Here is a 27,441-nt window from a genome sequence, read left to right on the forward strand (position 1 = left end):
GCTTCTCTTTTTGTCCTTTTCTGCAGTTCAACAGCTTTGAGCAACTTTGCATCAATTACACTAATGAAAAACTGCAACAGTTTTTCAATCATCACATGTTTGTCCTGGAGCAAGACGAGTATAAAAAGGAAGGCATTGAATGGGTCTTCATTGATTTTGGCATGGACTTACAGGCCTGTATTGATCTAATTGAGAAGGTATATACAGGAGTGCTAAGAYGTATTTACTGAATTGTTTTTATTTGTGATGTTCCCTTAGAAACGTTCTCAAATCCTAGTGAGAAGAGCAGACGTAACGTATAAAGAGCAGAAACAAGTTTTTCACCTTCCAACATGCAAACCAGATTTAAAGGAAAATCAGTATTTGTGGCTACTTGCCTTTACTTCAATGAGTTTGCCATACAGAACCAATAGTAACCGTCTGTTGTTTGTCTACATAGCTGCATAATCTTGCTTTTTCTTTCTCCTCTTTTCTTATTCCCCCATTTCTCCCACTTACCTTATTCCACATATGCTTAATGTCAAATTTTCTTGTCAGCTTTTCAGGGAAAATGCTGTATTTCAGCAATGTGCCTTTACCTCCCTCCAAGAGGCCCCGATTCTTAAGTTGCATTAGATTCTGATGTGCGAAGTCCATCAGGCTCTTCCTAAACTTAAACTATTGCCTCCCTCCAACCTCTTCCCCAGAATGGGCTATGTCTTTCCTTTTCCCTTTCTTATGAGTATAATGGGGTCCTGCAGGCCTGCAAGATTTCTTCTTATACTGGCGAGGAATCTTTTGATTAGTCTGTTAGCGTGGTAGCCCCACCTCTGCCTATTCACTGTGACATTTCTGTGGTGTTTAGGCTACCTGCTTTCAATATCTGTGCAAGTCTTTAAGATTCCTCTGKTGGTTTAGCAGGTAGCCTAAACATTTTCTTATAAAAATCCTTTTAAATTAACAGCCACTGGGAATCCTGTCTATCCTTGAAGAGGAATGTATGTTCCCAAAAGCTACAGATATGACGTTCAAAGCCAAACTCTACGACAATCAYCTTGGCAAGTCACCTAACTTCCAGAAACCCAGGCCTGACAAGAAAAGGAAATACGAAGCTCATTTTGAGCTTCTTCATTATGCTGGTGCAGTAAGTTCCTCTGTCTGGGGGAAGGTTTATATTAGAGGTGTTCCAGGTGGGGTTTAGCCCTTAGTGCAAAAGGGAGGGGAAACGGTGGGAAGGATGAGAAATGGGAAGAAGSGACAGTTAGAAGTAAGAGTAGACTTCTACTTTCTCTGCATAGGTTTGCAACGTATTAAGATGCTACCATACTTCAAGATATATGATCCTTGGACACATAGATAAAAGGAAACAAACTGAGGAGGGCTAAGAACGGTTTTGCTGAATGGTTTTCCAATAATCAGAGTTAGATGAGTGCTTAAACAACAGCAGCATCTTGCTTTCTGTCTTGTTTCYCTGTAAAAATGTATTGAGTCTTCTTGGAGGGGACAGATTTCTCACCCCTTTTTTGCTCATGTTAGGACCAGTCTCAAAGCTGARTTTTCAGACCACATAAGCAGAAAGAATTTGAGGAGAATGCAATAAAAACCAGAGTTTTTATGGTGCCTCAAGAGAGTAGAGCTAGAGCCTATCTGATGCAATTTATGTTGCTTTCAAAATACAATCAAATGTTAAGCTAATTTTGTATTCATTAAGAGAAGTAATGTCCATTTTGCTCTTTATGTGTAGATGTTAATGTACTYGGAAAAGAAAATGAATATTTATATCCCCATGTGGTCCTGAGAGTGGAATGTATTTGCCTACTAAACARAGCTGTGACAAAGCCCAGGAATTAATGCTGAAGTGTCTATCAGAAAATCTTAATTATTCCAGTGTTCCGTGCTGTTGCAAAGTGAAATTATTGCTTGTGTGCTTTATAATTTAGCAGTTACAAGTAGGGTTCCTGGGTCACTTATCAAATGTGGGATCTTTATAGCTGTCCCCATGGAGTCTATGAGAAAATGTAGGGACTGGAAAGCTTGGAAGGAGTGTGCAGGAATCAGATGGTAAATATTAGGAAGAGAAATCTGGGAATTAGGAAGCAGAGAATAGTATGGGAAGTGATGAAAAAACAAATGCCAGTTACCACTGTGAAGCAGYGCTTTGCAACATGTCATTTGCTTTAAGCCAGATCTGAAGGAGAACATTTGCAACYTCTGATTTAYGTTTTTRATATGTTGCTTACTGTAGGTGCCCTATAACATCATTGGGTGGCTTGAGAAGAACAAAGATCCGCTTAATGAAACTGTAGTAGGTATCTTCCAGAAATCATCCAAYAAACTGCTGGCAAGCCTGTTTGAAAGTTACGTTAGTGCTGACAGTGGTAAGCAGAACTGGCTCCCGTGGTTTGTTTTTCATTTCTAGGAGGCATGCTGTCTTGGAGGAGTGTGGAGGGATGTGCTCTGGGTTGGGAGRGAGGAAAGTATGGGAAAATACAGAGGAGAGCAGGGTGGAAAGGGGGAAGCGCACCGTCACATGTGCCTGGCAGCAAATTTAAGAAACAAAACAAGGCTCTAAACTGCAGCTGGTGCAATGCTAAATGAGGCATTGGCTAATTATTTAGATGTGTGCAGCATCTGTGTAAGTTTACCATGCTATCTTAAGGAGGCTGTTAACTCAGCTAGTTTTTATGTGTAAAACTTCTGAGGAATTTTGGAAAGGATTTGTGTGTTGTGAACGCTGCAGTGAGGATTTGAGCATACAAATGTTCAGGTATGTAGACAAGTTGATGCACAAAAAGTTCCAYACATAAAAGCACAAGAACAAGAATAGTTCTTGTTTCACACGTTGTAGCCCTCCTTGCTAGCCATCCTTAATTCAATAAGAAATACAAAATTTGAGAGACACTTTTGGAATATTTTACAGGGAGACTGTAAGATAACTGAGCACTATTCCAGCTTGGCAAAAGCAGCAGAAGGTTGCAAAAATACACATTCTTTTTYTGTTACTGTTGGTTTTTCCTTTGACAAGACTGATGTGCATCTGAGGACATATTCAAGCTGTCTGCATTATATACAGCTGTTTTATTTGTGGCAAAACAAGTAGCAAGCATCCATAAAATTGATGTTAAGTAAATAAGACTGGCTTTCATTACAAAGATGTAGTTCTTATGTCCTGAAGTTGCAATCACTWACAGCCTATTTATTAGTAACCTCATTTCTATAGATGTTGCCATGAATCATAAGATACTTTCTCAGAAGTAAGCAGGCTGCAGACTTCATAATGTGAATAAGAAATGGAGCTGAATATAAATAACAGAAATCCTGCCACTAGCAAATTCTTGCAAGTTACTAGGTGTGTGTGTGCCTGTGGATATTCCTGCTTGTCAGAATACTACCTGGCTTTTCTTTGGAGTCAGGAGGAAAGAACAGCCTGTCCAGATTAGCCTCTTCCAGGCTTGGCAATGTCACTTCCAAAGGAGAAGTTTTTGATAATTGCATCAAACACACTGCACTCTTCACTTCTCTTCCTATGTTGACTGCTGTTGACAGGTGACAGAATGCCAGACCKCCTGGGAATGATCTAATGGTCCAGTATTTAGAAAGTTACAGCAGGTCTTTTAGGGTAGCGTTTGGCTCATGTATGGTGAAACTTCATAAAGGTCGTGTCAAAAATTAGCATCCTCTTTGAAGATCAGAATGAGTTTGACTGAAGCTTTAAGCAAAATTCAGGGGGTATAAAGCTACAAGATCTAAAGTTACAAGAGAAATACCCTTGCTTTCTCTCTACTCCGGACAAATGTTACTTACACAACTCCAGTATCTCCAGAACAGATATGTGGGAGCTATGATTTCAGTTGCACGGTACAAAGTCTCTCTTGCTTTTCTTTGGCTTTTTCTACATAGTCTCACCTATCAGTTTTTTAATGAACAACAAACTACTCTGTTTCTTAAAAGCTATTTTTGCCTTATTCATATTTATGGACTTTCTGCATAACAAGTGATGCTGCCTGGATCTGAAATGAAAATGTAATCCTTAAAGCTTACAGTAGTCTTCGTCAAAAACCATTATTATCAAACCATTATTATCAAACCATTATTATCAAGAAGGGCAAACTTGTGATATATAACGCAAGTTCAGAATTTTTTATATATTTGAGCAATCAGTCATGCAAGTCATTTGCTGTGCTTTTTTTCCAAATAAAGTTGTGCTTTTAGAAAGATTTGTCTGTCTTCTTGCACCCCTCATTAAGATTAAGAAAATGTGAATTTTTAATTTCTTTTTTTTTTTTTTTTTTTTTTTTTTTTCTTTTTTCCTTTTTTTTTCTTTTTTTCTTTTTTTTCTTTTTTTTTTTTTTTTTTAGCTGACCAGGGTGGAGAAAAGAAACGCAAGAAAGGTGCTTCTTTTCAAACAGTATCCTCGCTACACAAGGTTTGTTTCTGCCACCCCACCTCGTAGTCTAAATTAAGACAATACACTGAAGAAAATGTTAAGGTCTGTCCAAACTGAAATTGAAATCCCATACCAGAATTTCATTGGCCTGAGACACTGGCCTTGACTAAATGAGTACATTGTCACTAAAACTGCACGTGTGATGGGCTGTTCAGTTTTCTCTTCTTTGAGTATTCAGTAGATTATGGGATTTTTATTATATTTGAGACAGTATCACAAATTTTGCAAATGACTTTTATTTTATAAGTGTTTCCAAGTTATTTGCTAGCCCCTGTTTGCTTTGTAACTGGATCCTAAGATTGGCGTAACCATGGAAGACAAAAGTCGTAGAATGCAGTGGAGTATAACCCTTCCTTTTTGCCCTTGAGTAATTCCCTCCTCCTGGAACTGGAATACACTCCTTGCAGAAGCTCTCACTAGGGYGTATCTGGGGAAAACTGTGGCTATATTTACCATTACTGAAATTTCATATGGGTAACATTAAGGAAGTTGTAATGTAGTTAAAGCTCAGGTGAGGAAAGAGATATTTGTCTCCCCCTAGTTATGTTATTTTGTCTTATTTGGAGTTACTCCTCATGAAGTGAAATCACTGGAAATTGAGACCTTTATCTTGCCTGTATAGATACAGCTGAAGAAGTGCGAAGATAGCTAAGAAAATATTTCTAGACACTTGTTTAATAATCCATAAATAGAAGCCCATTTTCCAGGACACAAGATGCTGCTAATTACCCAGCTCCTACTGTTTTCTTTATGATCTTTGGTAGCATATGAGAAATTTTCAGTTTGAACAGTCTCCTGATGACATAATATTCCACCTCTAATCTTCTCTATTTTCCACTTACTAAACAAAAGACGTTTCACAGAGTTTGGTGATCTCTGGTAGGCACTGACTGTTTGATTTCTTCTAAGCTAGCTTGCTGCCTGCCTGGAAGGTATCTGATTAAGATCAATAAAAGAAAAATGTTGGGATGGGAGGAAAAAAGCCTAGCTCTTGTGCCGAACAGGTKGGAAAGCTGAATTACCTTCACTGGAGGAGGAAGTCGCAAGGCAAAAATACAGTTCAAATCAGAGTTTCATTAGCTGAAAGGAATTCAATACKCATAGCAGATAGTATGAAGCCACAGTTTAGACAAGATGGGGCACAATCCTAATTCAGGTAGTACAGTGGGARGAAGGAGTCCTAATGCTCACTATAGAATTTTATGATTAAACAAGATTTGATGTCAGCAACTCGTGTTAATGAGGTTAGTCATCACCATATCAATACATTATCACGCATCACTACATGTATAGTACGTCCTTTAGTTAGTGTAAGAGACTTTTAGTTAGAGTAAGAGAAAAGTATATAAGAATAGCTTTACAGAAATGGTCTTCAGGATGACATTGCATCTTACTTGCTGGTCATCTTGTTTCAGATGTACTGAGGTTGTGAGTAAAACCCTTGTGTCTTTAGGACTTCGCTAAAACTGATGCAGATTCCTAAAATAGAGTTGATTGATATGTGGTTTATTTGAATACATTTCTCTGTAATGATTTTGCTAAGCTTATCATTTTGTTTAGAGAGATGACCTTAAACTTAACTGCCCACAAACCAAAGAAATTAATAACTGGAATTCCACTGAACCATTAAAGCTAATTGTGTTTTTAATATGTGTTTTCTAGGAAAATTTAAATAAGCTGATGACTAACCTAAGATCTACAGCTCCTCACTTTGTACGATGCATTATTCCCAATGAATCAAAAACTCCAGGTACGGAAAACACAGCAATCTTAAAATGTCATTTCAATATTAACCTCCAAGTCACCAATGCTGTCTGTGTCATTCACCTTATCCAACAGGGTTGCCTTTTTAGGAGATGACACCTCRCATTTTCTAATTCCCTCAGCAAGATGAAGGTTAAGCCCTATAGAAGGGCCCCATTTAGTTCAGCTTCGTTTTTTCCCTGTAGGTGAAATGGATGCTTTCCTTGTCTTGCATCAGCTCCGCTGTAATGGTGTTCTGGAAGGCATCCGCATTTGCCGTAAGGGTTTCCCAAACAGAGTGCTTTACGCTGACTTCAAACAGAGGTAATGCCAGGTTGTGTTGTCTCCTGTCCCGCCCTATCAGTCAAATTAACTAAGCACAGCTTCTCATTTTTATTTGAGGTATTTTATTCCATTCCAGTTCATTTTCCATACAGATTATCTGAAYGTGGAAGGCAGAACTCTGCTCTTGCTTGTGTCTGTGCAAATATGATGTAGGAAATTACTCTAGGTGATGTTTTAGTCTTTAAAAAAGCAGAATCTAGACCAATTTTATTAATTRTTAATCTGTTATTAACAGGTACCGCATTCTGAATCCAGGTGCAATCCCAGAGGATAAGTTTGTGGATAGCAGAAAAGCTGCTGAAAAATTGCTGTTATCTTTAGATATTGACCATAACCAGTATCGYTTTGGACACACCAAGGTAACCAGAAAAGTCCATCAATGACTATGTGAAGAGAAAGGAGATGGATGAAATGTGCAGAATAGGATATTATGCAATTTCTAGTGGTGGTAATAGACAGCTAATAATATAAGGAGCCAACAATATAGCAGCAAATGRATGCTAATTTTTAAGCTGTGCTAGATGAATTGTATTTTTCAAGCTTAAGCTCCCACAAAGCTTCTATTACAGCAGTGCTACAGGCAAGCACAGAGGCAGCTGATGCTCCGTGTCCCCCAGTAAAACAACAGCTTATGTAGGACAGATAGGCCCAAACGTACGTGGACCACAAGATCAACTTCAGCTTTTGAAATGAGGCCATGTGCAGTTATGACATGATCTTATTCACAGAGATCCGAGAGTTGGGAGCTGTGGTTCAGTTGACCTGCCTTGAACCCTGCCACAGCTGAAAGATTTTGTGTAATGTGGCAAGAGGATAGTCTGGCCTGTTCAAAACTGAGAAGATGAGACCCAATTTTAAAACAGTTGGAGAACTGTACAATGCAGTCCCTGACGCAAGTAGTACTTGGCCATCTGTTTTCTGCTTTACAAATGTGCCAGTAAAAATACTGCTCTTCTGGGCATTTGTAATAAAGTCTGTGTAACTGCTGATGTACTGTCAAATAAAATAACTCTTTATGATTGAATAATATCTGTGCACCTATTAGGTGTTCTTCAAGGCTGGTCTCTTGGGTCATCTAGAAGAAATGAGGGATGAGAGACTTGCAAAGATCCTAACAATGATCCAAGCAAGAGCACGTGGCAGACTGATGCGAATTGAGTTTCAGAAGATAGTGGAGCGCAGGTATGATGGTACCCCCTTAAGTCTTAGTGGGTAATGGTCATTATTTAATTATATATTGAATAGARCCATTATTACAGCACTTAAGACTCTCACTAATCCTGAATTAAAGGTTTAACATGGACATAGAATAAAAATAATAGCAACTGTATATTAGTTGCTCACCACTCTCATAAAAACCAAATTTGGAAATTCTTCCTATCCCTAAAAATCAAGCGATATGGAGTAGCTTCCTTGCATATTTTATAAYGTATTACAAGTTCCTAATATTACTGTGAACAGAGCAGTAAAGGTGGCTGAGGATGAGAGGAAAAAAAAAACAACACTCACTTTCTCGATTCAGGCTAAGCTTTAGGGGATACTTTGTTTATTTTCTTCTTAAACCAGGGATGCCCTTCTTGTAATTCAGTGGAACATCCGTGCTTTTATGGCTGTAAAGAATTGGCCCTGGATGAAGCTTTTCTTTAAGATCAAACCTCTTCTGAAGTCTGCGGAAACTGAAAAGGAGATGGCCAATATGAAGGAAGAGTTCTTGAAACTGAAGGAGGCTCTGGAAAAATCTGAAGCCAGGAGAAAGGAACTTGAAGAAAAGCAAGTCTCTTTGGTTCAGGAGAAGAATGATTTGCTTCTCCAGCTCCAAGCTGTGAGTAGGCAAAGCTACTTTTGTTTGCATAATTGTTCAATGTTCTTTCTAACTCAGAGGCTTACAAACCTGGGAATTAGTGCAAACTCAATGCAAATAAGCTGTAGGTCTAGTCAGAGTATTGCCAAAAATTTACAGCAAATGAAAATTCTCTTGCCCTAGGAAATAACCAGAGGGGCTAATGACGCAAATCTTACAAGGGCTTTGTCCTGGTCACTGTCCAGGGTAATTAAATGCAGAAATATTCTTACAGGGGCATCTGTGACTTGACATGCTCACCACTCATCCTGCTCCACTGATTATTAATTGCGCTTGCCTTTTGAAATCAAGAGTAGGAGTTGTTCCTTATGCTGCTATGAAATGTTGGATCAGGCTCTGTGACCACTTACAGGATAGGYGGCAAGTGAGTAAGAAAAAGGTCAGGCAATCACGGCTGTCCTCTTCCTTGTGCCACACTAGGAGCAAGACACTCTGGCAGATGCAGAGGAACGATGTGATTTGTTGATTAAATCTAAGATTCAGCTGGAGGCCAAAGTCAAAGAACTGACCGAGCGGGTTGAGGACGAGGAAGAGATGAATTCTGAGCTGACCTCTAAGAAGAGAAAATTGGAAGATGAGTGCTCTGAACTCAAGAAAGATATTGATGATCTTGAAATAACACTTGCAAAAGTAGAGAAAGAGAAGCACGCTACTGAAAATAAGGTACTTTTAGAACTTCACCATGTGTTTTCAAAAGAGATTGCGGATGGATTACCCCAATGACAAGAGCTAGCAGTYTTCTAATTGCTTCATTCAGCCCATGCTGCAGGGCCAGCATATATACAGAGTCCTTTGACTTTATGAAGGAAAAAGTTTCAAGCTTGAGCTTGAGTTTCTCTTTTTTAGAAGTGAGTTGTGTTGAAATTCAGCTAAGCAATCAAGTCTAGCTTTGGCTTTTCTAAATAAGAAAATTTGTGTTAAAATCATGTGTACTTTCTACTCTGTGTGATATCTGTAAATGTAAAGCTTAACTCCTACTTCTCCCAGAGAGCATCAGAGGCTAGAGTCCACGACAATTAAAGTGACATTGAAAAGAATTTAGTGCAATTTAAAGAAAAACATCCACAAGAATTGGCACTTGCTAGCTCCCTTGATGGCAATTTCACTCAAAATGCCAAAAAATGAGGGAAGAAAAAAATCCCCTTTCTTTCAATCCTTTTCCTACATACACTTCCATATAGACAGTCCTTTAAACTTCATGATAACCTGTCACTCCAAAGTCTTACAAATACATCTGTCATTGCTTCCTCTCTCACACAGGTCAAAAATCTGACAGAAGAAATGGCAACTCTTGATGAGAACATCAGCAAACTTACTAAGGAGAAGAAGTCCTTGCAGGAAGCTCACCAGCAAGTTCTGGATGACCTACAAGCAGAGGAGGATAAGGTCAACACACTGAGCAAAACTAAAGTGAAACTGGAACAACAAGTGGATGATGTAAGCTGGCTCTGCCTTAATTTTTCTCCAAGCTTGTTTGTACACCATTTATAGTTTTCATGAGTCTGAAATGTCACAAAGCTTTGAAATGTATTTCTATCCTTTTGTAAATGGTCAAGCATGTGTAAATGCATTTCACGTAATACTGTCTGGAAAAAAAAAGTATAATTACAGCAATTATGTAAAAACAGTTAAGCCTTTGAAAGGAGTGCAGTAGTGAGGGAAAATCCACTACTCAGTTGCATTTTCACTGTAACTGGCATGTAGTCAAATATAACTCTGCTACCARGAGAACTGTAATACTTGCACAATCATAAAGTGCGGAGTAGCCCATGTGTTGTGTTTCTTTAGCCCATATATTCTTTGTACAGCCCTTTGGCTGCAAGAAAACAAAAAATGTAAAATTGGTCTCTTGTACTTACACGCTTCTGCTACAGCACTAGCAAGAGCTCAGCACAAAGCTTGTCCTAGTATGTTTCTGGCAGTTGTAAATCATCTGGGCTCAATATATTTAAGAAATTACTTCATTCCTAAAGCTTGAGGGCTCACTTGAACAAGAGAAGAAAGTGAGGATGGATCTGGAAAGGGCAAAACGTAAACTGGAAGGGGATTTGAAGCTGACCCAGGAGAGTGTCATGGACTTGGAGAATGATAAGCTGCAGATGGAAGAGAAGCTAAAGAAGTAAGAGACTCTTTCGGTTGTACAAAATATAGCAGCACTGTTACCGCTGTCATTTCAGGTGTGTCATTTGCTCTGATGTGGCTAAAAGGAAATTCCATCTCAAAGGAGAGTTTGTGTGGTCAAGGAGGGAGGGAAATTTATATTTATTAACATTAAAAAATACGCATTTATGTTTTTGGTTGCTTAGAGGAGAAAGCTGAAGTCCCTAAAATCATCCTAGCAAGCTATCACTATGTGGTTGAAAGACCTCACTCTTATAAGTATTTTAAAATTATTTTTTCCACTGATTCTGAAAATAATTCATTCTTTACGTCTTGCACAAGTAATGTTAAMGTAATCATACAAATGCATCCAGGATCTTACCTTAGCATGGTTCAGAGGAAGATGTGTTTTTATACATATCACAGTACAAGAGGTTTGCTCTTTCAATTTCACCTTAGATTTCACCTCCTCCTAACAGGAGTTTCATTGAACAACTCTTTAAAAATTGCATTAGCCTAACTTTGTTTGAGCTCCAGGGCAAATTGTCAAAGTGGATTTTTCTTTTCTTTGGCAGGAAAGAATTTGAAATAAGCCAGATGAATTCCAAGATAGAAGATGAACAAGCTATAGTGATGCAGCTCCAAAAGAAGATCAAGGAGCTTCAGGTCAGCCTGCCTCTCCCATATTTTTGCACCTCTTCAGTGGTGTCAGAGGGAGTCTCCCTCTGCACCTCACTGAAGTGCTTTGCACAGATTTTCACAGGCAGCTRCAATTCAGTTAGCTTTGAGACCCAAAGCAGTACAACTAGGTAGCTGCCCAGACTGGTTCCTGTTTCCCTCGGGATGCTCGTGCTATAGCACGTGGTTTCTTCCCACCTATGACTGCAGAATGCTAGTGGTTTCAAGTGAGGCAGGAAGGCTTCGGCATCTTATTTTGAAGCAAATAACATTGTTCTAAACCAACAGAGCTGAGGGCAAGTGGAATAGAGGGGAGGTGTTTAGCAGTGATCAGTATGGATTTGAAATATAGGGGATGGACTCGAATGCACATGACATTTTCAACTGAAATGAAAAGGCCAAAGATAACCAGAACAGTCCAAACAAAATGTTTGACACAAAACATCAGCTCTTTTTTTTTTTGTGTGTGTGTGTGTGTGTGTGTGTGTGTGTGTGTGGTTTCTATGTTACAATTGACCTACAATTAAAGTGGAAATAAAGAACATCCTAATAATTTGAATGTGGAGCATTGGTTGGTCAAAATAACTTTTTTCAAAGAAAAAGACTACCCCCAGTGCAATATATCCATTGTTTGTGCCGTTCTACGTAATGCTGTATTTGAAATCCTCAGCTTAAAATTCCTAGAGCGAGGTTACGCCTGTCACATAACTATTAAAATGGGAACAAGGAGAACTCTTACAGTGGCCTTCAATGACAATTGCTACTCCTCCCTCTTCCTACAAGTAATTTCTTTTATGTTCTTGACCTAAATATCTTGAACTACAGCTTGTAGGAGAAAATATCTGCTGAGAAAGATGTGACTCATCAGYCTTATTCCAACTCAGAATCTGATTTACTGGCATAATTAGGCAAGTCCTTTAAGTGCTATGCCTCAGTCTCTGCTCGTAAGGTGTGGGCTGGCAGTGGATTCACTATTTGTTAGRTGCTTCAAGGTCTTGAGGTAGGAATATTTTGGGAGTAACACGAAGGTGCTTGTGTCTCTTTGGTAGGCTCGTATAGAAGAACTAGAAGAGGAGCTGGAAGCAGAAAGAACTGCTCGAGCCAAGGTGGAAAAACAGAGATCAGATTTGGCCCGAGAGCTGGAGGAATTAAGTGAGCGACTTGAAGAGGCTGGGGGAGCCACTGCTGCGCAGCTGGAGATGAACAAGAAACGTGAGGCAGAGTTCCTGAAGCTGCGGCGGGACCTTGAAGAGGCCACACTTCACTATGAAGCTACAGCTGCCACCCTGAGGAAGAAGCATGCAGATAGCGTGGCTGAGATGGGAGAGCAACTGGACAACCTGCAACGAGTCAAGCAGAAACTGGAGAAGGAGAAGAGTGAGCTGAAGATGGAAGTGGATGATCTGGCATCCAACATGGAGCAGATGGTCAAGGGAAAAGTAAGGGCCCTAAGGCTTCCCTATTCTGCAAAGATTGCACATAGTCAAGCTGGTCTGAAGGTTTCCCAGGACATCTGCTAGGGCTGAAGTGTTTCAGAAGGCAGTGCCTCAAAATCTGCGGGGCTTGTCTGTACAGTGTCACCCCTTCACAGAATGTGGTATAACCCTCATCACCTGGAGATGAGATGGCAACTGAGATGGTTGGTCTAAAATATCCCCAGACCCAGGCATCTTCATATTACATCTGCATATTTCAAAGCATATAACTATATAACTTAAACTGTGCTCTGCCAGCCTAGTGATGAGAGAGGCATGCCATGCAAAGCTGAACATCTCCCATCTCCAACAAGATCCTCTTAATGCTACCCGTAGTTTCACAGTTTGGAGTCACATTAGCAAGGAGGGCAAGTAAAAGCTTGCAGGACCATTGCGTGTGTTTTTATTTCCTGTGGATGAATTGTGGATTTTGTTTCCTGTCTAGATAGTCTTGGTAGCTTTCAGAGCATGCCAAAAAATCCTTCCAGTAAAAGGAAGGAAAACAGATTTCATCATTCTGAGCTTTAGAAAGCTGTCATCAAACTTAATTTATGATAAATGGCAATTAAACCAGAATCAGCAAAGCAATTTTCATTGGAGGCAATTTCCCCATCTAGGAATGAAGAGGAAGGTTTATGCCTGAATTTCATGAGCATATGATTGCTTTTGACGTTCTTGTGCAGTCCTTTCACTCTGATACTTCAGTTCAGAACCCAGTTACAGGAAAACAAATGGGGCAGGGTGGTGTAATGGGGAGACCCCTGGCCTAGGATGCTGTTCACAGGGCTTCTATTCCCTACTTTACTGCTGTCCTCCTAGGTGACAGCAGGCAGGTTTTCCTCTCTTCACTGCAGTGTCCCATCTTCAAAACAGTGACAAGATTTTGATCTGCTTTATGAAATGCTGTCAGAGGTACTGATAAGAAAACACACTAAGAATGGGAGGTGTCGGCGTCCCCCTGCAGCCTCTACCTTTCATGAAGTTGATCTTGAAAGACATTTAGCACTCGTGTGCACACGTGGTGGGAGGAGGAGAATAATTTCTTCTCAATTGCTTTTAAATCTGATCTATATCCCAAATTCTTTACTCAAATTCTACTCACTCAGAGTTTCTGGAAGGTGCTTTTCACTGTTGTCTTGCTTCAGTGGCAAATGGAAGAGTAGTACAAATTCTTTAACCAGGATGTCAACAGAACATGATATTAGTGTTCTTGCTCTAAAGYTTAAGAAGAGGAGGTCACAGCATGTCTTAACCTCTACCTCATAATACCTTATTTGATGGTGATGAAAATGGTATTTGTGTCTTTGTTATCTGTCATTTCCCTGAAAGGCAAACAAAAGATGACCTTTCCTCTAGGTTTTGGAAAGGTACAGCTTGGTATGTGTTTTCTTCTGATTCCTATTAGGCAAATGCAGAGAAACTTTGTCGGACTTATGAAGATCATTTGAACGAGACAAAAACTAAACTGGAAGAAATGACTCGCCTTGTGAATGATCTCACTACCCAAAAAACAAAACTTCAGAGTGAGAATGGTATGTGAATGTTTAGCCCCAATAAGTTACTGGATAAAAGTATATCAATGTCAGTACGATTTATTACATGATGGCATCTGCTTTGAAAGTTGCTTGGTTAGGATTGTTGAATGGACCTGTAGCTATATGTGTTTTAACTTGTCAGTCTTAAATATTCTTGTAACTTTGGATGGGGGGGAGCTTTGCCTTGGACTGGCTTAAAAAAAGCAACCTATAACCATACTTACCAGCATGCTGTACTACCATTTCATGAGCTGAAATAGATGTGCTGGCCAAGCACCCAGTTTCAGGAATGATACAACATGTCTATTTAGCAATGCTCAAGGGAAGGCTAGAGTTGGTATAGTGCTGTTGTCTGTGTGAACACAATCTTTCCAAGTGTCAYCTTTTGAATTGCACTCTAGAAGGCATTCACATCAGTCCAAAAATACTCCATATGCTCCAAGTGCTTGCTACTTTTTTAACCAGAGTATAATTATTTAATTTCTGCATCCTCRTCAGATTTCACTGCTCTGCTAGACTAACTTCATGTATATTTTCGAAGATGCATATTTGTCATTTCCTGCCTGTTTTAGTCCTATCTGCTCCTATGAGGCTGTGGTTTCCATCCTGCAGTGATACCATTCTTTTAAATAGCTTTTCTTATGTATCCCTCTGTTCTGTACAATGGCAACTGTTAGGTTCTCAGGTTGCTTTGGAAGCATTTGAAAWGTTATCTGTATAAAAGCACTATAAAATAGCAAAGAAAAGTATGAACAAAAACTGATGCCTGCTTTTATGTGAGGTTGCAACTGTCTCGGCTGATCTGTGAGCTGAACTAAAATTAATGAGCTGAGGTAAGGTCAGKACAAATAAAAGAAAAAACTAAGGAAAACTATCCTAGTGGAGTGTGTGATGGTTACAAGTTTGGAGGAAAGCTCACAAGGTCAGCCACAATTACTATTGGTTCCTTTGCTCAGCAGAATTGGGTAACTGGAACTTTGCTTTTTGTTCTGCAGGAGTGTGCCACTTCCTGTTCTTACCTTTTTTTGTTTGTTTGATTTGGTTTGTTTGTTTGTTTTTGTTAAATCCCTTGGTAGGTGAAGTTGTAAGACAGYTGGAAGAGAAGGAGTCACTGATAAGTCAGCTGTCCCGGGGGAAAACATCGTTCACACAACAGATTGAAGAACTTAGGAGACAGCTAGAAGAGGAAACCAAGGTAATGCTTTCACTGTGTCCCATTGGCTGAGATGGAATGGGAAAAGCTGTTCACATTCATTTGTAGCCTAGATAAAAGCTGAAATGARATATGGGAGTGAGAATGCTTGCTGGTAATTATACTGATTATAAACTCCTGTCTTGGACTGAGACAAGTCACAAGAGGAGAAAAATTTTGGAGAATGATCAAAGTCCGTAAGTGCTAAATAAAATGTACTCAGTGGTATGCTCAAAATTCCAGATCTTGCATCTTAAAAGTTTTGATGCTTCTTCAAAGATGTTAGAGTAACTTCAGTCTTGATAGGTTGCTGAGCACATCACCAGGAGAGGTTTTCTTAGATTTCAAACACTTCTTGCCCTCACTTGGTCAGGAATGTCACAGCCAGAGGCAAAAAGAAACAGACTTTGGTCTCTATTTGAATTCYTAGGGGCTGTTTATTCAGGTTTTGCTGTGACTTTTCTATCGCAGTCCAAGAATGCCCTGGCTCATGCCCTGCAAGCAGCCAGACATGACTGCGATCTCTTGCGGGAGCAGTATGAGGAGGAGCAAGAAGCCAAGGCAGAGCTGCAGCGGGCCCTTTCCAAGGGAAACGCCGAAGTGGCACAGTGGAGAACGAAGTACGAGACTGACGCCATTCAGAGAACTGAGGAGCTGGAAGATGCCAAGTAAGTGGGCTATATAGGCTTCATCCTGTCCCTGGCTGGGGCACTGAGCTCCCTGTGACTTGTTTTGGCAATAGGGTGATTCGGTTGGAAAGGGCCCTCTGGCTCATTCACATCCTTCATTAATGTCCTTTTTCTGTTCCTTTCATTGCTTCAGTGGGTCAACATTTCTGCTGAGCCTTTGTCCATGCAGTAATGGATCTGGATACTGAGATTTAGTTAACCACCAGCAAGATTAAGCTTTTGCCCTACTTGATTATCTCACACACTCACTTGCTTTGTTCCTGGCCCAGCAGCACATTCTCTAGGTCTTAACTTCCCTCCGTAGTAGGGARGTCTCTACTGAATTCGGAAAGTAGGTCAGAAACTCATTTTAGTTCATGCTGTGCAGCTGCTCACAGTTACTGCTCTTGGGTGTTGCCAGCCAAAGTCTCTGAGCATCCTGCAGCCTTTGTCTCCATGCATCTTTCTGATCTGCAGGATCCTTCCCCACTTCTAGAATAATTCTTCCAGCTAATGTCTTCACCTTCTTTCTTGGACCCTTTTTTTTTCTCTCTAGGATCCCTTCTTCTTTGCAGAACCTCAACACTGCAATCTTCCCAATCTAAGTAGACTATGTACCAAAGCACAATGTGTGATCAGCCTCCTAATTAGTGGTTCTGGCTCATGTCTCTTTATTAGCTGGAGGATTCAGGACATGCCACTTCTGTTTAGTCCAGGTGTTACCAAAATTTACAACTAGATCATACTGGTTGCAACTACAGCAAATAGCAGGCTTCTGCTTGGGAGATTAGAAGTTCAAATTCAGATATTCACAGACCCCCCCCCCCCACATATTTATCTGCAGCTTATCAACTTGATTTTTTTTTCTCTTCCATTCCCTCTTTGGAAAGTAAATTACTGAGATGATGCTTCGGTGTCAGTCTTGCTGGATAAAATGGTAGTGGTTGCTCTCAGTCACTGTATTGCTTCTTCTCACATGGTAGGAAGAAGCTTGCTGCTCGCCTGCAAGAATCTGAGGAAGCAATTGAGGCAGCGAATGCCAAGTGCTCTTCTCTGGAAAAGACAAAGCATAGGCTGCAGAATGAGCTGGAAGACATGATGATTGATCTAGAGAAGGCCAACTCAGCAGCTGCCTCCCTGGACAAGAAACAGCGTGGATTTGACAAGATCATCAATGACTGGAAGCAGAAGTATGAAGAGTCACAGGCTGAGCTGGAGGCCTCCCAGAAGGAGGCCCGTAGCCTCAGCACTGAGCTTTTCAAATTGAAGAATGCTTATGAGGAGACACTGGACCATCTGGAGACACTGAAAAGGGAAAACAAGAACCTCCAAGGTAGGTTTCATTCAGGTTCGGTGGTCGGTACGAGAGTGCCACTCCAGCAGATAGCTGTAGGGATGCAGGTGCCCTGTAACAGCTGTGGGGAAAGACATGCCTCTTGTCCCTGAGACAAGATTTCAGATGTGTTTGAAGGCACTGCCTGATGTTGGCAACGCAGGTTTTAATCATAGAAAATGGTTCAGCCAAAGGRCTGCAAGCTTCCCTTTGGTCACCTGCTAATAAAGCTTGGCCTTGCTTGGTGTAGAGTATCTCTACAGGAGTAAAGAAGTCACTGGAGGCTTTTCAGTCATGCCTAACGAGCAAGCCTGTACAGAACTTCACTGTACCAAGCACGGTGCATGTTGCTAACAGTGGCTATACTAATAGATCACTTAACAAATTGGAAATCACTGTTCAGTAAAGAGTTTTAGATCATTCTCTTATACTCAATAGCTTGTGCTATGCAATCTGCTCTAATTAGCAGATTTTGAACAGTTTTTTGATCTGTGTCCATCCTTTGGGATTCATTGCTCTGGCTGTTACTATTTGATTAGAGCTGTACAATCTGACACTTGTTGCCTAGAGTTATATTTAAAACAGGAATTTTCAAGAGTATAGGAAGGCTTTTTAAGAAAAGTTTCAGTAGCTTTTCACTGGCAGTACCACCCACACTTTTTACACCAATGAAGAGTGATTCACATCATCAAAAGCGCCTTTMTAACCATAACCAGCACCTTTTTCATCGATCCCATCCATGGGAGGGCATGGAAAAGYAAGCCCATCACTGCCACCCACAGAGGTGCCGGTCTCAGGTGAGGAACAAGACAGGTGACAAAGGCGCAATGGAGGAAGCTTAGATAGCTCCCAAAGCAGAGCAGTGTACTTGGCCTGCAAACCACAGACAAAAGCTAAACTGCTGCAACCTTTTAAAAAAAAACAATTACGGGAAAGTCTGCACTTTCAGCTTGGTCGGGTAAACAAAGCTGCCGTTGTTGAAAGAAAGGWGTGCTTGTGTATAGAGAAACCCTCATGGTAGTAATTTGAGGCATGAGTCTGTGAGTCATAGTATGTTTTGGACTCTTGGATCACTAAATCTGTCCATCCTTTCTGTTTCAGAGGAGATTTCTGATTTGACCAATCAGATTAGTGAAGGAAACAAGAACCTCCATGAAATAGAAAAAATCAAGAAACAAGTTGAACAGGAAAAGTCAGAAGTTCAGCTGGCTCTAGAAGAAGCAGAGGTAAGGAAAGAAAGTTCAAAGGAAAGGCCATCTATGTCATCATTTTCCTTCCTTTCTTATCCTCTGCACAACAGAGCAGATGTTYTGACTGTTAGCAAGTGGAATGTCTCTGTTCCCCGCTCCTCCAGGCTTCCTTGCCAAAGTCTTCAAGAATCACTGGTGACTACTGGAGCTTTCAGTTCTATAACCAGCAAAGGGGAGGCCCTTTCAAAGGGAGTGTCCTGGGGATTTTTGTTCTTTTTTTTTTTTTCTTTCAGAAAGCTCAGAAATCCTCTGCCCACCACCTGAAAATCCAGCCCTTCTTACTCACTTGAGCTTGGAGTAATGCCAGGGTTTGAGGAAACTGGAATTGCTCAGATTGGTCTTACAGTATTTTATCAGATATTTCTGATACCTAGTTTCCATCAGCAAATTCCCCACTTTTCATCTTTGAGAACAAAAACCCAAACTTCCTGAAAAAGTTAAATAAGGTCTCAATATTGCATTGTATACTATGGCCAGCTTAAAATAAAAAGAGCTAGCAGTCTCTGAAACTAAATGAAAATAGGCCATTTAGTAAATTTTTGACTCATGAGGGAGTTTGGCAAAAACACTTAACATGACTGCATTCATTTTTATAGCAACAGTACGTGTATATTCCRGAGGGATGCTTCACTGTATTTTCCAGAAAAAAATCAGTAATACAGTAATACAGAACTTCAGACAGGCCAGCTGAAAATCCTGGTTATTCATTTAAAGGGTTAGGYTGTCAGTTTTTTGAAAGTTTGGTGCATTGCAGAGCAGAGCGGCGTAGGTGTTGCTGGCTAGAAGCAAGGCAGCATTTAGCAAGGGATTTTTAGCAAAGATTGCATTTCATTAGGATTTACTCTGTTTGCTAAAATGAAACATCATCCAGTGACTGGGATCTGTTAATACTTTAAATACTGTGCAACTTCTTTTGTCTGTTACAGGACGCTTTATAYGTTGCAGGGATTTCACGACCAAACAAACAGGTGTCAGGATCAGAGCAGAGGGAAAAGCATGTGTGTTTTCCACGGCTCTGAGATGCGGAGAGTGAATATATGCTCCAYCAATAAGTTTCTCTCATTAGGAAGAATACATCAGTTCTTGAGGGCTGTAACAGGCACACTTTACTTTCCTGAACTGTGTGGAATGCCTTCCTAAAGCTCAGGGAAATTGGAAACTAATGAAAGTAAAGTGATGATGTATTTGAATGCAGATTTTTCCCCTTCCTTGTGAGTTTGGGTTTCTGGAGTACCACACAGTACTTGTGTGCRCTGTTCTCCTTAATACGTCGGGGATCCTTGGTGCGAAGTGTTCGTGCAAATGACCTGTAGCTGGTGGTGCATGATAGCCAGAGATTAGCAATGGTTTTGTATAGTTTCATCTTCAGCTACTCCATTCTGTTTCCAACGTCTCTTGMGGGAAATGCAGCTGAGCCTATGAGATTTTACCCTTCAGAGAGCACTTCTAAAATATATGATATTCAGTTCTGCTTTCCTTCCCTCTTCGATGGGAGCGGTGAGCCAGAACRCCACTGAGCTTGGTTAGTGTAAGCCCTGGAAGTCTGAGGCCCCGTTATTTAACTAAAGGCTCTTGTCACGTCGCTCGGTTCTTGACCCCAGTATACGAGGAAAAATATAAGACCCAAGACATTTGAACCAGTCTCTCCAGTTCCATGGAGGTTCCTTCATTTTAACGGGAAAGTGGGGAGAGAATAGTTTTGTGTTTTGTCATTGCCGAGCTGATTTCTGTCATTACTTTCCTTAAAGCCACACTGCCTAAGGAGACTGGGTACGCAAGAGGTGTTCAGCACTCTGTGATTTCCAGATATGTTTAGGTGCCAGTGGATGTGTGGAGCTCCTCAGCCCTCCCTGCAATAACCTTGTGCATATCCCGTAGAGCCCACGGATTTCCAGAGGGTGCCTGTGCAGGGGGGTGCACAGAGCAGGGGTGTCTCTTGATAACAAAACCGTGCCGGTAAGGCCTAAGGTATTCTTGCGTGAGCTGAGGACTGTTTGACAACGTGTACTCTGAGGAGCTTGCTGCTTGGTTTCCCAGCTGCCAAGTTGCATTAAAAGGCAAATAAATGTGTTGTTTCGCTATATAAGCAGCTCAYATCCTTACCTAGAGAGAGGCAAAGATGAAACAGTTCTTATGCGAACAAGAAGAAAAGTATAAAAGGATCCTCTTTGGGCTGTAGCTAGTGACTTGTGCAAAAAAATGGCAAATTCTGTTTTGCAAGATTTTGGTGCTTTCTATTTTAGGGAGCTCTGGAGCACGAAGAAAGTAAGACCCTTCGTTTTCAACTTGAACTTTCCCAATTTAAAGCAGACTTTGAAAGGAAACTGACAGAGAAAGATGAAGAAATGGAAAACATAAGGTACTGTGCAGTGAGCAGTACGTTCTGCTGCTGGGGGGTAATYTCAAAAGATCAGAAACTTTCTCAAGGTCCAAGTGAGCCAAAGGTACCGCAGGTCCTTATGCCAACAAAAGGAAACGCTGTCTGTACCAGAAACCAAGAGAGCTCTGGTTACTTGCCAAAGGACTGTCTACCACGGTAACRTTTCAGAGTTCAAATACTCCTGTCAGTTCAGTCATTGCCAGTGTACACACGAACCCATCATACGTATCACGTAGCAGCAATAACGTACATTGACTGGCACCACCAGGGTCATGGAGCAGACCCTAAAGCCGTCAAGTCTGTGCGTCTGTAATGTGGAGCCAAGCGGCTCTAGCTTAGCGCCTCCCGCAGGATGATGCTTCCCAAGCGGTACCACAGGCAAGAGCACCACAACTACATCAGTGGTGCTCAAACCCATGTTGTCTAAAGGGAATCTTTAAGCCTGCATTTAGTTAATTTACACAGCTGTAGCTTCCTTGATTGTGGCAGGATGAGRTGCTCACGGTCACGGGTCATGTTTACGCCTGTCCAGTAAGCAGTGAGAACTGCAGAGATGYAGAACGTATGACTAATAAAAGGAGAAGAATTTGCAAGTGAAAAGGATAAAAGTGATAATGGGAAGTAATCGGATGACAGAAACCGGATGTCTTTTGTCTCTTGTCCATCCCCTCCTCCCCCTGTACAAATTCTTATCTAAAGAGCTGTGCTTTTTTAATATTGTGCTATGCTAGGCCAGATTTTTAGTAACGTGTGCATTCAGTTCTTCAGAAAACTCGAGTTATTTATTAATCCAAGCACCACATCATTGTTCATAGGAGAAAGGGTAGGACAAGAGGAAGTCTGAAGTCTGMTTTGGCCATCGCAGAGGCAAATGTTATGTCCATGGTTTCATAAACAAATAAGGTTTTTGGCTTTGGTTTCATAGAATATCTTCTGATGTCCTGCAGATGTCTGTGTTCCAGAAATCCTAGGAGAAGTGTGTCCTAATCGGCTCAGCTTTAATATGAAGGTTTTATTGCTTAATTTTTCAGWAGGCTGGCTGTGTTGCTCCTTAGGAATCAAGGGCACAGTTCAGTGTTCACTGAAGCGATAAGCTCAAGGTTTCCCTTGTTGACTCAGTGAAATTCCCAGAACTATCAGCAGAACTCGGCCAGCAGCAAGATAAATACATTTCACTATATGAGTTGTACTCTCTGCTTTGTGTTACTGTCTAGCTGGAAAAAGGCAGAACTTCTATCATGGCTTTTGGAGCCTAAAATTGTTGCTTTTCAGGCTTCTCTGTTCAAATTGTTATAGAGTCAGGAAAAGTATGCAACTGTAAGGTATATCTGTTTCTCCATCTTTATGTTGACACTAACCTACCTTTCCAGGGAAACTAGACTGTTAATTAGGGAGGGCTTAATCTCTCCTAATTTTAGAGATCCATAATTGCGGATTTCTATTTACGAACTATTCCTCTTCTAATTAAGCATAGGAAATATATGTTTAGATATCTAATTTAAGGTGGGATAAATGGTACCTTACAAGTAACATTTACTATAGAGGGAGCATAGGGTGATTAGTTTTGATGTAGCTATCTACCTTCAGTTTGATTAATCCCCTTCTCTAATGCCTTCATAAAAAGGTTGAGATGTAAAACATCGGGCTCGGTAAATGACTCGGTAAATATCTCAGTAAGTGACTGCTAAGCTTTAAGTGCTTCTTGTTATGTTCAAAACTGCACTTAACTTGAGCTGGTAAGAGATCTGAGATAATTCTTTGCTATAATATTGCCAAAGGAAACAGGGGAGAAGGATGCTGTGGATGCTTATGGATCAGGAGTTAGCTGAAGGAGTGAAGCTCTGCAGCCAGTTAGAAGGCAGTGAGGCACTATAAACCAGCACTATATATGTCATTCAGAAATATACTGGTATTTCTAGAAATGAGAGACTTTCAGAAAGWAAAGTGTTCCTGCGCATAGTTCTACATTCTTCTACAGGGAGGCAAATGACTCCCTTTACCTTTAAYGTCCCTTTTATATTGTTCCAAAATCAGGAGAAATCAGCAACGTGCCATAGATTCACTGCAAGCCACCCTTGATTCTGAAGCCCGGAGCAGAAATGAAGCCATCCGGCTGAAGAAGAAGATGGAAGGGGACCTCAATGAGATGGAAATCCAGCTCAGCCATGCTAACAGACATGCTGCAGAAGCAACAAAGTCTGCACGTGTCCTGCAGACACAAATAAAGGTACTTCTTTAAAGCGTAAAGACTTGCATACAAACAAGCTTGAAACATAAAACAACTGTTGAGACAGAAAGCTATAGTTCAAGGTATCCAAAATCTTTTCTTGGGCACTTGCAAGTGCTTCAAAAGTGGAGAGGAAGTCAGGYTGGCTGGAGTACAGGGAGTATCTATATATTCAGCTTTGTCCTCTGTTTCAAAACTTGTAACAGTTAGGAAAAAAACAGATAAGAAAAAATAAAGAAAAAAATAAGCTAAAAAGCTTTGCTAAGAGCCCTCTTAAATCACCACCTGCCTCATGTCTCTCCCGTGCCCACGCAGCTGTTTCTGCCTTCGGCAGAACTGCCAGCATTGACAAGTTTGAACACTCAGGTTTTTCCTCATCGCACCACATACCAGAAAAGCTATACAGTTCACGGTGTGGAGGAAGCCTTTCTCTGAGTTATCTTCTTAAAGGCCTCCTGAGGTGAGCCCCATGCAACCTTTACAGTCTGGGGTTCTGTCTTGTAAGTACAGTGGTTGGAAATGGAGTTGCATTGTGCTGCTGCATTGTGCTGCTGATATAAAAAAAAAATAAATGGCTGCTTTGTTCTAGGAGCTTCAGGTGCAGTTGGATGACTTGGGACATGTGAATGAAGATCTGAAGGAGCAGGTGGCAGTCTCTGATAGGAGGAACAATCTTCTCCAGTCAGAGTTGGATGAGCTGAGGGCTTTGTTGGACCAGACTGAACGGGCAAGGAAGCTGGCTGAGCATGAACTGCTGGAGGCCACTGAACGTGTGAACCTGCTTCACACCCAGGTTTTCTTTATCTGYGCTCTCTCTTTCACTGGGTCTTATTGAGCCTTGCTGATTAAGCACTAACCAGTCTCTGCTCAGACAAGAATTCATTTCCCGTGCCCATCTTAAGTAAGTCATGTGCTTCCTTACCCTCTGATAAGGGAGAAAATGAGRTGAGAGGAAATGTCTCACTCTGTAGACATGCCACCTTATTCCCATAAATTTAGCTAGACTTGATGATTCAGCCAACTGCTCTAAATAATTACCAGAAGAAATAATGATGCAAGGTAACAAGTGTATATTGATTTCTTTTTTTCCTCTCGGTGCTGTGAAACACAGCTTCTTGTTTTAGCTAAGCCACGGCCCAGTTAGTGAGTCATTACTGTGGAGAAGCAGCACATATGACGCTTTTGTGCAGATGATTGCACAACTGCTTTGGCAGTCAGTGATGAAACTTGCAGAGCCTGAGTTCTCCCAATAGATGTATTGTGTGGGGCAGGAAACTACTCCGAGGCAAAGAACTCTCTGTCACATGATAAATCTTCATTAACGTGGGGCCATCAGAAGAGAAGAAGGTTTAGAGAAGGGGATAAGTCTTCAGATTTGTTTAACCATTTTATCACAATGGAGACTGCAGTTTTTAGAGGGTCGCAGTACAGTATGTCCTGACTTGCCAGCATTTTTGCTACAAAACCAAAACTATTTCTCAACAAATAATTGTTCGAATACAAGAAACGTGCTACAGGCTGGCTGTGTTTTGCAGTGCTTCCTGCAGCGCATTGATGAGATGGCATTTTTATTTCAGTTATCTCTTAGACTAACTGATTATGGATTGTTAGTTTCCCAGATGAACAGCCTAATTCATTCTGCTATTTCAGCCTCTTGTTTATTACTTCATGCTTTTTCAAAATCTAAATATTTACAACTTTGAGAATATCTTTAATCTGAAGCAAAGTTAGATAGTTAAGCCCAATTCTTACCACATACATCGGTCTCCCTTCTCAAATAGTGCTCTGTGTAATCCAAGGGCTGCAAAAATCACTAAGCCTAGGTTTGCTGTGGTGYTTAGAGAATTTACGTCTCTAATAGTTATTTCTCTTCCTTTTCCACTTTTCCTTTGGGGGAAAATTAACAAAAGAACACAAGCCTAATCAATCAAAAGAAAAAGCTGGAGGGTGATATTACTCAGATGCAGAACGAAGTGGAGGAATCGATTCAGGAGTGCCGGAATGCAGAGGAAAAAGCTAAGAAAGCAATCACAGATGTAAGTGGCCTGCTTCCTTGCTCACTTCTTTTCCTGCAACCAAGCCTCAAATCTCCATTTCTGTGCTTGTTATAGCTCGCAAACCTGATACAGCCCATGTGTTCCACAGCTATCTGGAGGTAACTGGTCAAACTATAGAATAAAATAAGGTGGAGGTAAAAAGAAAGGAAAACTTCCTGATCTTTTTTTTTCTTTTCTTTTCTTTTTTTTTTTCCCCCCAAGAAGGCAGATTCTACTGATTCTTAAAGTCTTCGGTTATGTAGGTGAATCTTATAGCTGGATAGGCTGAACAAACACTAGGCAATCTCCTGGCAACAGTGTACACAGAAAAAGAATCTGATAGGTGAAGGAAAACTGGTGAATCCCAAATGAGACATCCTAAAACTAGGTATTTGTTGGGAAAACATGGGGCTTCAAATCCCAGGAAGAGAGGCTGAGGGCATTCTTCTAGGGAAGACATCAGTTGGGCTAGTAAGCTTCTTTTCCCACAAACCTGGAGAAATCCATGTCTTTAGAGTCCAGTCAGAGAGTATCACATCATACCAACAGATGATAAGAAGAAATTTAGAACAGGAGGTTTCTATGAGTTACCTGTCTGGACWTCCTGAGCGAAGCTATTCTAGTACCACGTTCTTTACCGCTTCTCAGCTGACAGTGCTATTACTGCCTGCCAGACAGAAGACACTAAATGTCGTTGGTTCTGCTCCAGTCAGGACTGTAATGATTGCTGCCTTCCAASGATTGCTCAGTAATGGATACAAAATCTGAAAATGGCTCTTGGTGGCAGGAACACATGTCAAATCAAAAATCAGATAATTGGTACCCTCCTTATGGGTCTAGCAGATAGGTCAGGGACTGTGTAGGATATTGAAACTGAGCTTCTCATCCCAGCGCAGACTGGGAAACAGTTCTGCTGTTGTAGCTGCTCAGGCAGTGCTAGTCTATGGCTGTGCAGGGGAACTTCAGTCTGCCAGTTGTTTTAATTCACCATCTCTCACAAGTTCCAGACTCCAAGATCAGATTTTGAGTAAGTTCTAAGTAAAATGTCTGCAGTGAATGGCAAGTGTTTACTTCTAAGCATGATAAATGAGCACAGATACTGCTGGATCTTAAAACACAGCATTAGAATATGGAGAAGGAAAAGATCTACAAGATTATTGTGTGTACTACATTCTCTCTGGGCAGGACATATGGACACAAAATATTCTATGGAGCTTTGGGTACAAATGATCCAAGCAGTACATCTTCCTGCATTTCTTCTGAAATGTAATTCAAAAGCATAATAAAGCTGCTATAAAGTTTGGTTGATTTCTCAGGCAGCAATGATGGCTGAGGAGCTTAAAAAGGAGCAAGATACTAGTGCTCACTTGGAGAGAATGAAGAAGAACATGGAGCAGACCATTAAAGACCTCCAGAAGAGACTGGATGAAGCAGAGCAAATAGCCCTGAAAGGTGGCAAGAAGCAGATCCAGAAACTGGAATCAAGGGTAAGTTTATGATCGAGCTGTGGACTGCTACCTCCTGCCTTACAGAGCTGAGACGAGGCGGGCGCCCTGGGGCCTCCTGGTGAGTTCATAGAGCGCAGTGAAGTATACTGTGAACTCTTTCCTCTGTTGCCCAAAACACAGGTGAGCGGTTCTGAGAGGCATGTTTCCCCTTCACCATCCCAGTTACAAGGAGCTATTGTTGCATCAAGCCCATGACTTAAAAAAAATGGGAAAAGCAGGGGACAAGACAAGGTCTGAAAAAATAGGAAAACTTTCTCCAATGCATGCTTCACTTACTTAAATATTTTTTGGCCTTCTGTAGAGCATCTCATTCCAGGTGGGATCTCTTGACAGCTAGTGCAGCTTACATACCTTTATGAAAAAGCAGCACAGAAAGGCTGCCTTTTTGATCTGTTCCTGAAATTCAGCTCTATGGAGATCCTGCAAAAACAAGCACTGCTTGAACTGTGAACTAAATTATCTGTTGCTTTAAATATACRGCAAAATGGAAAGGGTTTTGTTTTTTTTCCTTTTGCAGGTTCGGGAGCTGGAGAATGACCTTGAGAATGAACTCCGCCGTAATTCAGATGCCCAAAAAGGAGCCCGCAAGTTTGAGAGGCGCATAAAAGAGCTAACTTACCAGGTACTGTGAGGACTGCACTAACCACCAGGTCCCTGGAAAGAAATGCATTCTCTAAGTCTGCA

General features: G+C 40.9%; 1 protein-coding gene across 1 annotated transcript in view; it reads left to right on the forward strand.

The window, feature by feature from the left end:
• The window catches only part of MYH15 (myosin heavy chain 15), a 47,629-nt gene that overhangs the window by 15,921 nt on the left and 4,267 nt on the right, over positions 1–27,441 (forward strand). Inside the window, exons 15-39 of the mRNA XM_085319002.1 lie at positions 27–197; positions 944–1,123; positions 2,225–2,357; positions 4,338–4,405; positions 6,089–6,176; positions 6,376–6,493; positions 6,750–6,873; positions 7,560–7,696; positions 8,081–8,336; positions 8,796–9,038; positions 9,636–9,812; positions 10,349–10,494; positions 11,051–11,141; positions 12,203–12,592; positions 14,034–14,160; positions 15,240–15,358; positions 15,827–16,023; positions 17,007–17,356; positions 18,458–18,582; positions 20,850–20,965; positions 23,021–23,213; positions 23,803–24,006; positions 25,124–25,249; positions 26,566–26,736; positions 27,275–27,379. Of these exons, the coding sequence (XP_085175128.1) occupies positions 27–197; positions 944–1,123; positions 2,225–2,357; positions 4,338–4,405; positions 6,089–6,176; positions 6,376–6,493; positions 6,750–6,873; positions 7,560–7,696; positions 8,081–8,336; positions 8,796–9,038; positions 9,636–9,812; positions 10,349–10,494; positions 11,051–11,141; positions 12,203–12,592; positions 14,034–14,160; positions 15,240–15,358; positions 15,827–16,023; positions 17,007–17,356; positions 18,458–18,582; positions 20,850–20,965; positions 23,021–23,213; positions 23,803–24,006; positions 25,124–25,249; positions 26,566–26,736; positions 27,275–27,379 (4,155 nt within the window). The remainder of the gene's footprint in view (positions 1–26; positions 198–943; positions 1,124–2,224; positions 2,358–4,337; positions 4,406–6,088; positions 6,177–6,375; positions 6,494–6,749; positions 6,874–7,559; positions 7,697–8,080; positions 8,337–8,795; positions 9,039–9,635; positions 9,813–10,348; positions 10,495–11,050; positions 11,142–12,202; positions 12,593–14,033; positions 14,161–15,239; positions 15,359–15,826; positions 16,024–17,006; positions 17,357–18,457; positions 18,583–20,849; positions 20,966–23,020; positions 23,214–23,802; positions 24,007–25,123; positions 25,250–26,565; positions 26,737–27,274; positions 27,380–27,441) is intronic.

This window comes from Rhea americana, unplaced genomic scaffold (assembly GCF_003343005.1).
Source record: "Rhea americana isolate MKP2758 unplaced genomic scaffold, rheAme1 scaffold_118, whole genome shotgun sequence".
Lineage (NCBI taxonomy): Eukaryota > Metazoa > Chordata > Aves > Rheiformes > Rheidae > Rhea > Rhea americana.